The 16,779-nt window shown below is 39.4% G+C and overlaps 2 protein-coding genes across 2 annotated transcripts; both read right to left on the bottom strand.

Moving 5' to 3' along the window:
• Positions 1–782: 782 nt before the first annotated feature.
• LOC148425290 (protein S100-A1-like) lies at positions 783–3,895 on the bottom strand. The gene is made up of 3 exons (XM_088411903.1): positions 3,857–3,895; positions 2,356–2,518; positions 783–1,092 (listed from the first exon to the last, which is right to left on the bottom strand). The coding sequence occupies exons 2-3, from the start codon at positions 2,515–2,517 to the stop codon at positions 931–933; spliced, it is 324 nt and encodes a 107-aa protein (XP_088268029.1). The 5' UTR covers position 2,518; positions 3,857–3,895; the 3' UTR covers positions 783–930.
• A 1,979-nt stretch (positions 3,896–5,874) lies between these two features.
• On the bottom strand, positions 5,875–15,263 carry LOC148425289 (protein S100-A13-like). The gene is made up of 3 exons (XM_088410922.1): positions 14,950–15,263; positions 7,221–7,342; positions 5,875–6,233 (listed from the first exon to the last, which is right to left on the bottom strand). The coding sequence occupies exons 2-3, from the start codon at positions 7,338–7,340 to the stop codon at positions 6,078–6,080; spliced, it is 276 nt and encodes a 91-aa protein (XP_088267048.1). The 5' UTR covers positions 7,341–7,342; positions 14,950–15,263; the 3' UTR covers positions 5,875–6,077.
• Positions 15,264–16,779: the final 1,516 nt, after the last annotated feature.

Here is a 16,779-nt window from a genome sequence, read left to right as displayed (position 1 = left end):
CGGCGTGTCTCTGTGTGGCCTGTTTGCATGCTACACCCTATAATGGTCACTATAGCCATTTGCAGCATAAAAACATATATACAGACATCATCATGTGTATGCATAATCAAAATAATTCTTGGGAATGCACTGAGCAGGTTTTTGCTGACTTTGATCATAATGGTGAAAAAAAATAATCAAATTAAGCCCCATGGTTTGCGTATCCCGCTGTAAAAGGAAACAAATCAACGAAACCAATGTAAACTGTTGCCGACCTTTTTGCAAACTCATTGTTCTGATTTACACATCCTGGATCATAAACAACCGGAGGGTGCCCAGCAGGACACTATTTTTTTGTGTGTGAATACAATGCATTGACACATTTCCTAATGGGTCCTTCCAGTCTCATTATAATTTATATCATAAAGAAAACGTTCAATCTCGATTGCTACTGTATACTGGAGTCTCTTTGGGGGATTTTCCCACATTCTCCATTAATCCTCTGCCACAGGATGGAAAGAAAGAACAGTTTCCTGGCTTTCTAATACTGAGGCTGCTTCTGCTTCCTTTTTCATACTATGACACATACACAGTCATTTTTCCACCGTTGAGATTTAAAACAATTAAGGCTTGGCTGTAAAATATTTCTTTCGTTCTTTTGAAAATTTCGCCAGCATTCATGCGGCTGAATAGGAAAAGGTGTGAAAACTTTTGAGCGTAGTGTGTACAAGTCACTCGTTCCGGGGCGGCATAGTGCCACCTAGCGGCCATTTCAATGCCAACAGATGACACGTACGACAGGATGCTTTGAACAAAGATCACATTTATCCTTTCCAGGGGAGGATTCCATAGCATACAAAATGCGCGAGCAGAAACAAAAGACCGATGTAAACATGAATTTAAAGGGACACAAAAGCCGCCACTCAAATCACTTTTAGACATGTGCAGTGTTCACTTTTTCCCTGGCTTTTCGTTGAACTCCAGGAAGAAGGTGTTGCAGGCCACGGTGAGGGCACCCACCAGGATGATGAACTCTGTAAAATCCACCTCGCCGTCACCGTTGGAATCCAGTTCGCCCATGACCTTATCCACTGCGGCCTTATCTTGGGCGTTCTGCATAGATAGAAATCTTTTAAACCCTTACCCATTTAAATTCATTTAGTTCAAGCATGATACACCGTTCCGTTATCCTTATTTGCATTATTAGGCGTTTCTAGGCCATTTTTAACGTTTTTTATTTTTATTTTTCACTGAAACATGGTGCCTTCCGATGATATACCGACAGTAAAGCAGAGAACTGGCTTTGCGTTTGCCGTGTGAAGTGTATTTACTCATCCATGGCACCAGGTGGTGTAGTAGCAATTACATTATTAAAGTCTGCGCATAAACTTTTGTTATTGCTGTCAACCCTTTTTTTTCTAAATCACATTAATGATTGTGATTTAGAGGAAAACACATCAGCACAATGTTTAATTTCGTTTGCTTCAGAATAACGTGTTTAAGATTTAGTGCTACGGTGTTATTGTTTAAGATCAATATACATTTATTGTTTTTATTTTTTTCCAGCATCAAAATATTATTTATTGTTTTTTTAGTATTAAATGGTTGAGCTGGTCATACATTTTCCTAGTTTAAATAAGGATTGATATTTTTTTTTTAATTTCAGGAACTTGGCTGCACTTATGTTTTTCTCTTTCGGACTAACCTGTAAGCTGAACAAAGCCTTTAAGAAGTTAGCATTTGTTTAAAGTTAATTTATATTGCTTTTTTCGTTTGTTAATGTTTTTGTTAATGTTTTTTATAGATAAGAATTTTATTTATATTTACCACAATGATGGGGGGGGCATGAAATGTTTTCTCCATTGGGTGGAGGCTTGCAAAAAAATATTGAGAAGCATTAGCATCTAAAATATACTGGATAGCTCAATAGCTCACAGGAATATATTTAGTAAATAGCTCGATTAAATCTGGTTTAGGTTAACTGTTACCACTCGTCTTTGTAGCTGAACAAAAATTTAGCTCACTGTTTATGTTAGCTAGGCATTAGCTAGCTAGCTAGGAAATGTTTCAGGCGGTCATAGGCAGCACCATTGCTTTCTGTGTGAATAGAATTGGAAGACGCTAGCTCTTGACTATTAAAGTCAAGGTTACAAGTTAACTGATTGAAAATCTATGACTTTCATGAATTAGAAAAGGAAACGTTTAAAACGTACAAAATGATTACAGGCCCAATTAGCATTTAAGCTAGCGGACCTTTTTAAATTGTTTTGGTTGGAAGGGCAGTTTTTTTTTTTTTTAATAAATGAAAAAAGAAATGCCTTCCACACACAGAAGGCTTGACTGACAAGGCGTCACAGTCATTTGACTCCCGTTTACCCCGAGGTAGTTTCCCAGCTCGGTGGTGAGCATCTCCTTGAGCTCGGCCTTGCTCAGCGTGTATTTGTCTCCCTCGTTGCCGGAATACTTGTGGAAGGTCTGGATCATGAGCTGCATGGCGTTCTCCAGAGTAGAAGCGTTCTCGGGGTCGGGCAGAGACATGCTGCAGATTGGACACAGCGCGCACACACACACACACGCACACACACACACGCACGCCAGTCGTCATGGAAAGATTATTAGAGTTGCGCCGCAGGGAGGGTCAAGCGTCATTAAGAAGCAGAGGGGGAAGCCCCGAAAGCGTTTTGGTGTCAACTGCGCTCTGTTTCCTCATCGCCAGTGTTTCCTCCGTCTTTAGGATTCCGCTCCGCTTCATCTGATTCCACGCTTTGGACCTCTGGCGTCCAGCCGGACATGTGAGCCGGCCGATAAGGCCCGAAACCCAAAGCTGCTCGTGCAACCCAGGAAGCCGGATAGAGCGGGGATGGGCGGCGGCCAAACTTCGGAGGGATTTCGATGACGACGCAATTCCACAAACAAGACTGATTCGCAGAATTTATTCCAAATAAAATTTGGGTAGCAATTGTTTATGACTGAAAGGCTGGAGACTGTTTTCCCATTTGAAAAACGTGGATTTGTGGGAGAAATTTCACAAATTTCTGCATTTATTTGGATGTTTTTCAAGGAATTTGAAGACTTTTTGCAATGCTTAGCAATTTAAGAATTGTTTACATTTATTGAAAATATTTGCAGATGAGCTTTAAACAAACATACAGTGATCATTCATTTTCAAACATTTGTAATGAATATTGTGGATCGTTTCAAAAAATATATTTTTAAAGCGATAAACATTTTGACGTTTACTGAGGAAAAAAAAAGTCATTTATTGTTAATGGTCAATAATTTGGAGTTAGAATGATCTTGGTTGGAAAATGGATTATTTGATGCAATTTAAAAAAAAATTCCCCTATCATTGGGTCATTTTCTCAAGAAAATTGTAGCCTTTCTAACACGTAAGAAGTGGAACATTTTCAGATCAGAATCAGTGTGCCAGGCCAAATATGGTAACCGTTAATGATTGGAGAAAAAAATAAAATCCCCATTTCTTTATGGAATTTTGAAAAGGGTAAAAAAAAATTGAATTTGGAAAGTTTTCAAGTTAATTCTTCAACTGGTGGGTGTTGGATTAAGCTGATTTTTCTCGGTTAATTTGCAAATTTTCTCACAGCGAACTTTCGTGATAAGAATTACAACTGATTAAGGTGATTTTTTTTTTTTTTACTTCCTCCATTAATCTGGAAATGTACCCAGAGAATTTGCTGAATCCCAAAACATAATGAGTATTAAATATAAATCATTTCTGTGCCAAATGACGTTTTTAAATAGAAAATACCTGTTCCTCAAAAGGCTAACATTTTTGCTATACATCCTATCAGACAAATCGTTGCATTCTCAAGTTTGAAATAAGTCCTCCTGCTCAGAAAGCGAACATGTTCTTTACCTGAGTGGAAGATGAGGGACGGCCGAAGGCTCAGGTGCACACAGAGAGCGAACTGATGAGCAAGACGAGCAGCACCCCGTTTTAAATACACCCCAATCACTCCACCCATCCTCCTTCCACATGTCACTCCTCTCTTCCTCCTCCTCCATCTCCTTTGTTCAGACACCTGCTATATGTTACATTTAAGCTAACACCACCTCAAACGTGGACAAAACGGGATTAAGATAATTGGATAAGCTAAACGGGGACTTCTTGAACAAAGTCTGGCCCTGAAGGAGCTGCTGAGGAACTTCACATTCAGTGTCTTTTGGTCCAAAATATTTGTGGTGTCCATTCAGTTAAGTTCGTTGCTTTAGGTGTACCCCTAGGTACCTAAATGGTCCTCTCCAGCCTTTCAGAAGTCTAACTCATGATGGTATGATGATTGATTTACGTCAGCCCGTAAAATTGGTAGAAGTGGTTCTTCCGAGTTTCCTGGAGGTGCTGCTTAGTGAGTTTTGGGGGAGAGAGTCGTGCCCCTTAAATTCACAAATGAAAAGATTTGTTGCAAAAAGCGTGAAGGGAATTGGAGCGTACATCAATAGATTACATCGTGCAGACATTTGTGACCTTGTGGACCTGAGATATTAGCTCCACAATTTATGGCAGGACATCAAACTTGGCTGTCGCACTCTGCCCGCATGCACTCAAATTATTTGCGGTTTTCGTGTCAACAATCTGTCTTCCTCTGGATTTACACTATAAGTCAAAATGCTCATTTCTACTTTAATGCTGGTATTTTTTTTTTGTTGTAGTCTTTTTTCAATGTCCATTTGGATTGGCACATTTCCAGGAAAGCGTGATTTACAATCACAGAGCACATGAAATGGCCCCAGAAGATGCCAAGTATCCAAACTAAATCATGATTCGTGAACCAAAAACAAAAGTTATGCTATTTGAACAATGTAAATCCAGTGAACTGTAGTATACATGATTCAAATTTGCTCTAAAATTTCTCGGGCAAGTTCGTACTTGACTGAAAACTAAAAGTAAACAAAAGGACCAATCCATTCTCCAACCCTTTGATATTTACATCAAAGGCATTTCACATCAAAGAAAAAACTGAAAAAAGACAGGGAGCTGAAATTTCGCCCAGATAGTGCAATCCAATTTACAAACGTGGCTTTGTTGTCTAAATTTAAGAAAAAAAAATAAGGGTAAAAAATTGATGTTGCTTAAAACCACTTTGGGCGTCCCTGAACATGTTTATACATGCATGGGTGTAAACAGTGATTCTATATATGTTTCAATCCTCTACCGACTGCATTGCAACCAAACCGGTGCGGCAACTGAGTCTGACTTCTAATGTGAGGTAGTTGGGATTTTCATTAAACTGACTGTTGCACAATCAGGTTTTGCAGCATGCAATAAAACATCATGCTGGTGTGCAAGTTAATGACAACAGAGAACAATTATGGAAAGAGGAAAAATTGTCACACAAGTCTAAATCCTGTTATTGGTCTAGATAATAAGGAAGCAATTTCATCTTGTCTTTTTAAAACTTTTATATGCATTAAAAGAACTGAGCTTCTATAGAACACCCAAAACACCGCTTCTCTCCATGTGTTGCTGCACCATTTGTGTTTAAATATCCGATGCAGCGACTGATTGTAGTTTCTATTTTGAAAAACATAAGGCGCGTCACACACAAGTATGCCACTGTAATAACGTGGACAATTTTAGAGCACATTGCAAAAAACAGTACTTTGAAACAAAACAAGTTCAGGTGGTCTAAAATTTGGCACTGCAGTGCCATCATTACACGTCTTTCCATGCAATACTTGTTCGCACATTGTGTGTGCGTGTAGGTATATTGTTGCAGAGCAGCGCATGAAGCACAATGGCTGCACATCTCTTGTGCGTTAGGATCTAGTTGCAGTACTAGATGTCCGTTAGGGAAACCGCACGCTGCTAATTTTACACGCACGTCAGGGGAACCTCGGCAAACGCATTTGGACACACAAATGACGCCGTATCAGTGCGGTGTCAGTATAAAGCTTTAATTGCATCATTGACATGGAACTTCTTCAATGTTTGGAGTTCAACATGGAGGGAGCCTTGAATACAAAATGGACGTTAGCATGTTACGAGGATGGTTTGATAAAAAAGGGCCAGTAACTGTGTGGGGTAGAATAAAACATAGCACGGAAAAAAAGCAGCGTGGCCTCGAACGCATCTCCGTCTATGACGCCGCCGCGTTAGATGGGCTCTTCTTCTCGCTGACCGCCTTGGCGATGTAGCCAATCAGAGTGAGGTATTCCTGAAAGCTGACCTTTCCGTCCCTGTTCTCATCCAGGCCGTTTTGCATTTCCTTGATGGCTGCCGAGCTGTTTGCGTCCTGCGATAAATCACAAGATGAGTTTGAGGCGAAATTAGGGTTAAGATGTATGCAAAGTTCACTATGGTCAAAGTGATTACAACTACGGTTAGTATCACAAGATTACAACAAGGAAATGTAGAAAAAAATCTAGCAAACAGATGCTAAAAACTTTAAAAATTGAAAAATAAGAATTGGTGTACTTTTGGACCTCAGATTACAAACAATAACAGTCAAAGTGAAATTTTACACACCTCAGACCAAGAAATGTACTTTTTTTTTGTTTGTTTTTTACTACAGCATATATCATAAATACGGTATTTCAAGATTATTGCTAAAACTATGCAAAGGCTGAAAAATACTTAGCTTTCAACTGTGGTGAAACAGCAGTGGTTCTATTTTTTTCACTGTTTCAGTTTTCCAGAGGGGCGTGGCTAAAGAACTGATCTCTGACTAGCCCCTCCCCTATTATATATGAATTGGTTGGAGAGTGGTTATCCGGCACAATCGCAACCTGCAGTTAGTGTAAATGATGTTTACACCGCGAAAATGCATCTTGTCTTACGATAGTCCACTGGCTGCTTTAGAGTGTCACGTTGTCGGCAGCAAGTGCTCACAGATCGCATTGAGATAGGCGGAAAAATGGAGATGGGAGATTGATGGGCAACTTGGTTTAGTGATTTGGGCATGCATGGCTTGGCCCATCTAAATTGGATGCAAAAACACCCAAGCTTTAGTTTTTTTTTTGTCAATTCAAACACTTTAATTCCATTATTGATCAGTCCTGATTGATCTTCGGACAGAGTTAAGCTCAAGGGTTCCAGTTGGGGATACCAACACTAGAAGCAATTCTCAAATCTCCCTCAACAGCAGGAGAAAGTGGACGCAGCGGTTGTAGATTTCTTGTTGGATCCACCAGAAACACCAGTCAAAATTTGATCATGGTTTATTGCTTCACGTGCCTATTATAAAATGTCAGGTCTTTGCTTGAGAGGGGAGCTTTTTTACCTCCATGACGCTGCCAAGGTGTTTCTTTACCATCTTCTGGAAGGACTTCCCATCCATGTTCTCTTTGCCTCTAGTAGCACTAAGAAATGTGGTCACCAATGTCTGGATGGCTGACTCCATCTCTACAGAAAACAGCAATCACATTAAATAGGAATCAATATACCGTAATTGTTATTGTCTGATGAGTCATTTTACGCACGATCAAATCATTTAATATCCAATCTTAAGGGTTTTTTTTTTCCAGTATATACAAAACGCATTTTCTATCATTACAAATAACAAAAATGCAATTAAATGGCATTTGTCTTCAGCAAAAAGGTGATGTCAGCATTCTCAAGGAAGGGGGTGGGAATAGTGCTTCATGAGTGAGCGGTGGAAGAAGAGAAGGAGGAGGAAAAAGAAAGGTGAACACAATGGGGGCCGTGATCTCTGGCGAAGGACATCTGATCCCCAAGATGCCTTTGGGGCGCATCTGGCTCAGATTACCCACTACTGTCCGCCTGTTACGACACTCCTCCCTTGCACCTACTGTACACTTTAATGCTTAAGATGTACTGTATTTTATATCCAGTCATGATAAATTCACACTTTCATTTTTTTTCCCATTTTGAAACAGCCTAAGATGCTGTCAAGGCATTGTCTAATTAGGAATTGGTGTCAAAGAAGTGGAAGTGATGAATCTCAACTTTGAGCTTTGAGTTGGAGGAGCTAAGTTTAACCTGGGTTGTTAGTGGAAGTTACAAAGGGTCTTGGCTTATGTGTACACAGTCCTAGTGCATTTTATAGAAAGTTAGCTAGGAGCAATGATGGCGTGAATTGCTAGGATTTATGTTCTGCGCAGTCGCTTGTTGCTAGGCAGATTACGTGCAACATTAGTTTTGCACAAGTCCCGCCCGGAATCTGCAATCTTGAAAGGTTGCACAGAAGCACACAATAAGGAAGACATCTTCAGTTAGGTGATCCTAACTGGCTTCGGGCAAGAGGAGTACACCCTGGTCTGCTCGTCAGCCAGCCAATCACATCATCATCATAAACAGCGAGTCATACTCACACCCACGGACAATTTAAAGTCTTAAATAAACCAAACATGAACGTTGTTTTGGAATGTGGCTGAAGCCAAAGTACTATGAGAACACCCCTTTTAGTCCTGGTGAACAGACAAAAAAAAAAAATACTGTATGTGATTCCATTTTGTTCTTCTCTGTGTTTTCGATTACATAATTTCCTGTCACAGCCAGAGAATATTTTCTTCCTGTATAGGGACGAGATGTTGTATAACACAAGCTGCGAAATGCAATTAAAATTATTTAGAGCAGAGCTGCTGACATGTTGTGTAATAAATATAAACAAAACCAAGCTGAGCAGAGAATTATTCTTATCATTATGAGGAGCCTGCTTATTGGCGCTTTCAAATGGCCTGCAACTAAGTGGAAAAAAAATACTCAGTACTATTCCACTCCTGTCCTGTGGATGGCAATAATGTACATTACAGAGTGAATGCAACAGTGCAAACGTCTGCTAGAAAGGTCTCTTTGGAAAACGGAGGTCCAAACATTTTCAAATGTGAAGCCAATATTTTTAGTTGACCTATTTAAAGTATTACCCCACTTGGTCAACTTTTCCCAGCCTGAGGTCTCAATTTTCAAAGGTCCTGACAATCATTCAGATTTTTTTTTCCTCATAAGTGTCATAAGAGTATTTTGTCATTGGGATCAAAGATTTTTTTTTTTAGATCATTTTTGTTCTTTTTTGCTATGCACGGTGCTCAAGTTTTTTTTACTGTAAACATGACCTCTGCATTAGTATAAACTGGTGATAGACAACAGCGCTTTCCGACTGACTATTACGTTGACTAGTATTGCATAGTTTGCCCAGTATTGACTATCCTCCAAATTTATAACGGAACTATTTGAAGCCAACTGCGGTTGGAAGACAGCTGCCGTGCATCCAACTCCGAGCCGCCCATACGGAGCTGATCATTATCCTTGCAGTGCGGTGGAGGGCCTCACTGCAAGATTTCCACAAAAAAAGGCTGACTGACTGATTGACTAGGAAAAGACTGTCAGGAAACAGCCTAGCCAATGACGATTGGCTGTCTGCTGGGAGCCATCTTGTTGTTGTTTTTGTTGCCTAGGAACTGCAGATAACTCTCCCATGTGACACAGATGTCACAGCACAATGCTTGCGCTGAGCACACACACAAGCGCTGGTCCACACCCAAAAGACACACACATGCATACACACATCCAAAGAAGTAACAATTAGGACTTTGGTTGCATTAGCCTAATTACTGAGTGAGTGAGGCCCAATGCACATCGGGATTGAGTTTCATGGAAGCCCTAATAAGCACACACCCACGCCTTTTTCCAACATACTAGTGAGCATCTGTCATCAGCTTACTGTTCACCATCATTTTTTCAATTATTTAACAGTTTACTATAATTGTCCCAGCACCTTTGGAGCACCAACATGGCAGTAGAGGGGTTGGTGTGTGAATTTACATATACTGTATGTGTTTATGTAGGCCATACAGTCAATACTCCTGACAGATTGCTACCAGTTTAGAAGAATTGCAAGCAAATTGGAAGGAAAAGAAAGTGGCTCAGCAGTAAAGTTGAATAAAAGCACGAGGCAGCCTTCTTGTGTGCACATTAGCACGTGGTTTGCCCTCAAGCGTGACTCACTGGGCTTGAGCAAGGCCCGGTTTATATTGTGGTCGGACTTGTACTTGGAATTCAATGAAAAAAAAAAAAAAACACTTGGATACCAGAGAAAGGGGGTGAAAGATCACAAAAACGTGATGCATGGAAAAGGTATTTCCTCTAGCGTTCAAAAGTTTGGGGTCACATATTTCGGGAAAAAAAACTTTTGAACTGAAGATGCTCAGAAATTTGCAATCTGGACATTGTTCGTGTTAGCAAATTGTTTTATTTACACAAGAAAATTTGCAAGTCACCCCATACTTTTGAATATTACAGTGTATTTAAGACAAAATAAAAACTGGAAAAAAAAGTCAAAATTTACTTACAAATACTTCTATTTCCTCAAACCTCAGTTTAGGGATAGTCCACTTATTGAGCAGTAAAAAGGCTAATTTGCCTATAATTAATTTGATGACAATTATTTTCCATGTACAATGAATACTTTCAAAAACACATTTTTTGTTAACTGCATGCTCGGGTAACAATGGCAGCTCAGAATGTCACATGATCATCAGCTGAGCCGTGATCGTTACTCGAGCCTCGAGCACAGACGATCTTGTTTTCAGCCGATAAGTAGAAAACGTTTTGACTTGCATTATTTGTACATAAAAAATAACGTAGTTATCAAGTTAATAACATTGATAAAATATTAACTTTAATGCTGAAAATGGCCAAATAAGTGGACCACGCCCTTAACTGTGCACATGCAGCTTTTTGGACAGTAGCTATCTTAGGACATAACCTGAATAAGTATGCAAATCAGACAGGATGGTTGTTTATCTAACCAATGATGATGCAGAAGCAGGCAAATTAACTGTATAATATACTTATTTGAATGGGAAAACAATTGGAGGCCACAGATACAAAGCAATTAAGAAGAACTGGCATTGTAAATTGAAGACCTTCTTTCTTTTATCTACTAGGATTTTATAGTTATGAATGAGAAGAATTATTATGCCTCCTCCATATAAGTCATGTTTAGAGTGCTCTACTGGGTTCATTTGACAGCGAACATACTTGATACTAGGATGACAAGATCATTAAAAAAACCAACTAAAAAAAGTTTTACAATGGTGGCAGTTGGGCCGTTAATGGATTTTTTCTATTACAGTTAGTTCCTACAGGAAAAATTTCTTTGGCATCCAAAATGAATAAAAATCAGTGGCTGCGCAGCGTTTTGGAACACAGTGTTCGAGCAGAACTTTTGTATTTGGTTATTGCTTTGTCCAGTTGGTACTTAAAGTTCTATCCATTTAATAGGAGCTGGCAAAAAGTATTTCATAAGCATGTCTCTCCCAGTTTGAATGTTTGAACAAAACTTTGGTCATGCCACACTGTTTGAATGTCACGAGTGAGTGTGAGAAGACAAGACTGGGGAGAAGCAAACAAATACATGCGTTGTACATGACACAGTGTCTGTCACATTGTAGAGTCGGCTTTGCGAGACGAAGGTGGACAAGTAGAAACCAGTTCTGAGGCAAAGCAGGTTAGGAGCGCCCAAAGGCAAACTACTAACCTCAATATTTTGTTTGGAAAAAAAACATGAACACTAACATGTAGAAAAGTGCTACATTTAATGACTGAACGTAAAACGCAGTCAGTTCCGCCATTTTGAAAACTATTCATTCTTATCAAATACAAACACACGTGCAATATGCAGTACATGATTCATGGTAGGAAAACATTCCCAAATATTTTCAATATTTGACTTTCAAATGCTTTGATCGAAATAAAGAAAGAAAGAAAGAAAGAAAGAAAGAAAGAAAGAAAGAAAGAAAGAAAGAAAGAAAAATTCTCGCCAATTTGCATAGAGGATAAACAATATAATAAAAGATGAAAGAAAGAGGGAAAGAGAAAAAATGAAGAAAATAGAAAGAACAAAAAGAAATAAAAAAACACTAGTCATTTTTCATAGTGGATAAAAAAGGAAAGAATGAGAGCAGCAAAGAAGAGAGATAAAAAGAAAAAAAGAGCAAAAAGAAAAAAGAAGGAACCACAAATAAAAGAAAAAAGAACAAAGAAATACTAGCCATTGCTCATAGGGGATAAATGTAAGTATTGCGATATTGTTGGTGTACATGTGTCACAGAGCCGTTACTCTTTAAGAAATGCATATTTAAACACAAACAGTTAAAAGACACATACAAACCAACAATATAACAATACTTACATTTACTTGATTGTGAAACAAACAAAAAAAAACAGCATAAATTTCTTGCACAGCATGAGATGTATATTTTGGCTGTTTTTTTGGTTGTTTAACAATCAAGTTCAAGAGGAGAAGGAGCTCCACGTTATTGGCCTGCATGATACTAAAACACGCTCCCAAACGTGGTGCGTAGGCCAAAGAACTTCAAAATAAACCTTTCAGTGCCAAATAATATATGGACACGAATGCCTTGGTATGTTAGTAAGTTGGTAAGTTGCTCCAGGCAGTGTGTCACGACATTGGCTAACTTAGCTCTGCGGTTCTTACTGCACAAATTAATATCCCATAGAATATATTTAGGTTTAAATTAATTATAAAAAAAATAAAATATCGAGGTTGGTCATTCATAATTATTTGCAAATGTCTCATACAAAAAACCCACAGTCCATATTGCTTTGTTTATTTAGAGGTACAGTGTGTAAGATTTAGACCATTTTTCATTATGGACAGCAGGGGGTGCTGCAGGTGCTGCATTAACCATTGTCTGTCGCTATTAACAAACATGTCCGCCTCCGGAGAAGTGCCACCCTCCACGTAATATAATTTAATGATAACTAGACCTATAAGTATTTTCAAAACATACTGTTCATACTGGTCTTTAAGAACACATTTCTTTGAAGGTTTTTGACATTTAAAATCCTTTAATTTATTCCTTTTTAATGAAAAAACGGTCTAAATATCACACACTGTCCCTTTACAGAAATCACTGCGACACCAATCCTGCAGTGTGGTTTCATTCATTGACAAGCATGCCAGGTCGCTTGGCGGCAGTAGTGTCGCCAAATTCTGTCCAATCATAAAGAACCTCGGCCTCTGACACCTCCTGTATCTGCATCTTTGGCGGGAAAAAAAAAAGTAACGCGATGACGCAAATCTCCTGTTAAAGCTGTTTACACGCAACCGCGAAACCGGCCGATTGGGAAAATCTCCACTTTGGCCGGAGGTCTGGATAGACTCGGTTTTGATGAAACACAAAGCGTATCGCAAATGTAGTAAAGCCACCACGCAGTAGGAGCCTCTTCTCAATTGTGGATCATATCACGTGAGTCCTCCTCTGCTTCAGGGGCCAATCACATAACAGCTGCACTTCCTGCTTGGCCGGCTAACTACCGCGGGTAACATGGCTCACATGCTATCATACGCTACTTTCGCTGAGCGCTTTATGTGATAAACCAATCGAACGTTTCTCCCATCCAAGTCGGAGGTGTGGAAAGAGTTTGGCTTTTCAAAAAATATCAGGCGACCGTTGCCTGTATGCTGCGAGCGTGCAGTGAGCTAACTGAAAGAGAGAGAGGAAGCGAAACACTGCACCGTAACGTCAATACCGCGACACTGCGATACCGTGGTATTTTTGATCAAGGGTATCATACCGTCAGAATCTGATACCGCCCAATGCCTAATTAGCACAAAGTTGAAAAGACCCTTCGAGGGTTTAATTTGCCAGTAAACTGCAACTGGGAGTGGCATTAAGTGCATGAAGCGATGTGTGTGTTTGTGTTCACTCTGACAAACTGCTGTTTGTTGAGAAGCACGTCAACTTCATTGCCGCCATAATGTGCCATTATCTCATTTTTTTTTTTTTTTTGCTTGCAAGTCAAAGCAAAGAAAAAAAACATTAAATGCAGCAATTCGATCCATAAATTCATTCTTTATTGACTGTCAGAATTATTACTTGCACTCATTTACTGCCATTTGACAGCTATAGATGGCAGTGGGCTGGCAGTGAATGAGTATCAATACATTTTGTTTTGTGTTTTTCGGAGGTTTGGAACTCCATCTGACTCACATTAAAAGAGCAAAGTAAAATAATTCTTTCTCTTCACATAATACAGCCAGGTTATTTAAAATAGTGTTTTTCAACCACTATGCCACTGTAGTGTTCTGTGATATATACTTAGGTGTTTCGTAGGAAATAATCCAATTTGACTTTATTTGTGGAAACATAACGTGCCGTTGTCGCCTGTGAGAGCATGTGTTGCAGAATAATTATGAAATAAATACTTTTTACCAATGGGGGGCAGTACAATACTTTGAGACAAGAGATTAAGGGGTTTATTTGATTCCTGTTGATAAAACTTTGATTAGAATGACTTTATATTGTTAATACGGTGTTTAAAAAAAAAAAAAAAAAAAAAAAACCACAGTGGTGTGCCTCAAGGTTTTTCCAAAGAAAATAGTGTGCCTTAGCTCATAAAAAAGTTTAAAAACACAATGTTTAAAACATTAAATATCAGTTCAAAGTGAGCGGTACTATTATTTTTTATTATTTGAGGGTAAAGTGCATGTTCCAAAGGATATTTAAGACACTTTCGCACCCCTAAGAGCTTTGTCGGCATTAAAAAGGTGTGACTCTTACACTTCCCCTGCCCTGACATCACCCATGCATAAAACACACTTGAGTATAAGAAAACACTGATAAGGAGAAGAAAGACGCAAAATCTGACCGCCATTATCCGGGTCACATGTGCCAAAACTGCGTAACGGAGACATGAAGGGGGGATATTGTGAGAAGGGGGGGCCCTGTGTTTAGATGTAGCCCAAACTAATGCTGACAACGCGCACAATGAGCAGAGGCAGGAGTGACATGGGGCTCATGAATAAGTCACAGTGACACGGCTTGGGTTTCCCTGGACGTGTAAAGGGACAGGGGTTCGTTTACCACCGAGGATAACCTGATCCGCCGAGATGGTTCAATGAGCACGTAAGAAAAAAGCGATGCAACATTTACGAGATCGAAGCTACAATTAAAACTGTCAGGGGAAAAAAAAAAAACATATATGGTGGGGAAGAAGGGGGGGAAAAAAAAAGCCAAACTCACCGTTCAGATTTGAGGAAGCGAGGAAGAAAAGACAATAAGCGCAGCAGCTCCTTCTTCTTTTTGCTCTGTGCTAGATGAGGCAGCGGCACATATCTTTTCCGTGATTTAACTTCTTGCTGCTGAGGCCAACTTTTTTTCACTGTCACAGGGCGTGTGCATGCGCGGGGGAGAAGGAATGTGGACGGGGGCGCCCGCCGCTTGCTTCGCCCCAGCAACCATTGACATTCCCGCTCATCTTGGCCTGCAACTACAGCACCTTTTTTACTCCTTTGATCACCTTTTCTCTCATTTTCCACTTTTTCCTGCGCCTTTTACAAGTTAGAACAAGTGTGTGTGTGTGTGTGTGTGTGTGTGTGCATGTGAATGTGTGTTTGTGTGTTCTCACAGATGCAGTCAGCGCCACACCCTGAAACTTTGCTCACTTATGCAAAGAATGGGAAGATGGTTGCTCACCGGGGGATTTAAAGTTGGAACAAAAACACAACACAGATCACCACTAAACACTCCTTCTAACATATATTTTACACATGACAGACATTGAAAGTCTTACTGCACATTCTTTCACACACACAATTACAATAGGCCTGGCAACATTGTGTGTACAGTACTAGTTTGGAAATGCCTTCAGAATCAGTTTTGATTTGTTTGTTTTTTTCATAGGATTAAGACTATTTTAGGTCCAAACACTTACCAGATGATGAATAATTATCAATTGATTCAATAATCATTCATCGTTGCACCACTGGATGACATCTTTGCACAGCTTTTAGATGGGTAAAGCTTTATGACCTGAAATGACTTTCAGTGCAGTTGTGCAAATTTAAGTTAGCGTGAATTTCTTGACCTGCAAGTGTTTTTTTTTTTTTTTTTTCATTTTCGGTAAAACGTGTTTCTAAACTTCTGACCGGCCTGGATATGTGCGTTTGCGTGTGTTTGTGTGTGCCCGTGTGTGTGCGCGCGCAAGCAGGGGTGTAATTGGAACAGCCAGGGCTGCTGCTAACATTGCAAGAAAAACACAATTTCATTACATTGAAGTCAAACCTGCATGCACAAGTGGATGACGTCACACAATTGGTTGAATCACTCCCTCCGGCGTTGCTGCCCTATCAGCTGCCAGTACTGCTCGGAGTTGAGCCCTGTCCAATGGGAAGGAGCACAATTCAGTAAACATGTCACTGTCAAAAATTAATGGAGACTTTAGTACGAGCAGATGTTCTTCATGCAGGATTTGTAAATTTGTCTTCATCTAGTGGCCATTTCTGTTAACTGCATGCATGAACAAAAATTCTGCTCCAGCCTTTTTACCACCGAAGTTATAGAAAATAATGTGTTAATGTTAGTAATAATGCAGTAAATCAAAAATGATTTGATTAAGAAAAATAGGAATAAAAAAATGTTGGACTTAATTAACTTGTCAGGACACACCAATGACTGTAAACACAGGGCCCCTTTGTTGTGAGTCACCAGTTTAACTTTGTGTAATTGCTGCCCTACCGTTTGCCTACGCAGGTACTTACTAGCAGACTAAACAGACCATTAGGTGTCTTGTTTGAAAAGAGGAACATTTAAAACAGTTCCCATGTGTAGAAAAAGACATCTGTGCAATGCTTTGGTCAAAGCGCTTCCAAAATCAAGAATTACAGCAAATGTATCACCCCTTAGTTTAAACAGTTGAAATCAGAACAACTATACATTGCCATGTCAAAGCGCCATTTTTTTTTTGTTTTGAAAAAAAAAAACACACAAAACTTGGATTTTTTTTTTAAAGAGTGCAACAAGTCCCTATAATAGAAATTAGTTTTTACCTGAATGCAGCACTTCATCACCATG

Source organism: Hippichthys cyanospilos, chromosome 3 (assembly GCF_059441005.1).
Source record: "Hippichthys cyanospilos isolate Australia breed blue-spotted pipefish chromosome 3, RoL_Hcya_1.0, whole genome shotgun sequence".
NCBI lineage: Eukaryota > Metazoa > Chordata > Actinopteri > Syngnathiformes > Syngnathidae > Hippichthys > Hippichthys cyanospilos.
Note: the sequence above shows the minus strand (reverse complement) of the source record. Positions and strands in the feature narration are given on the sequence as shown.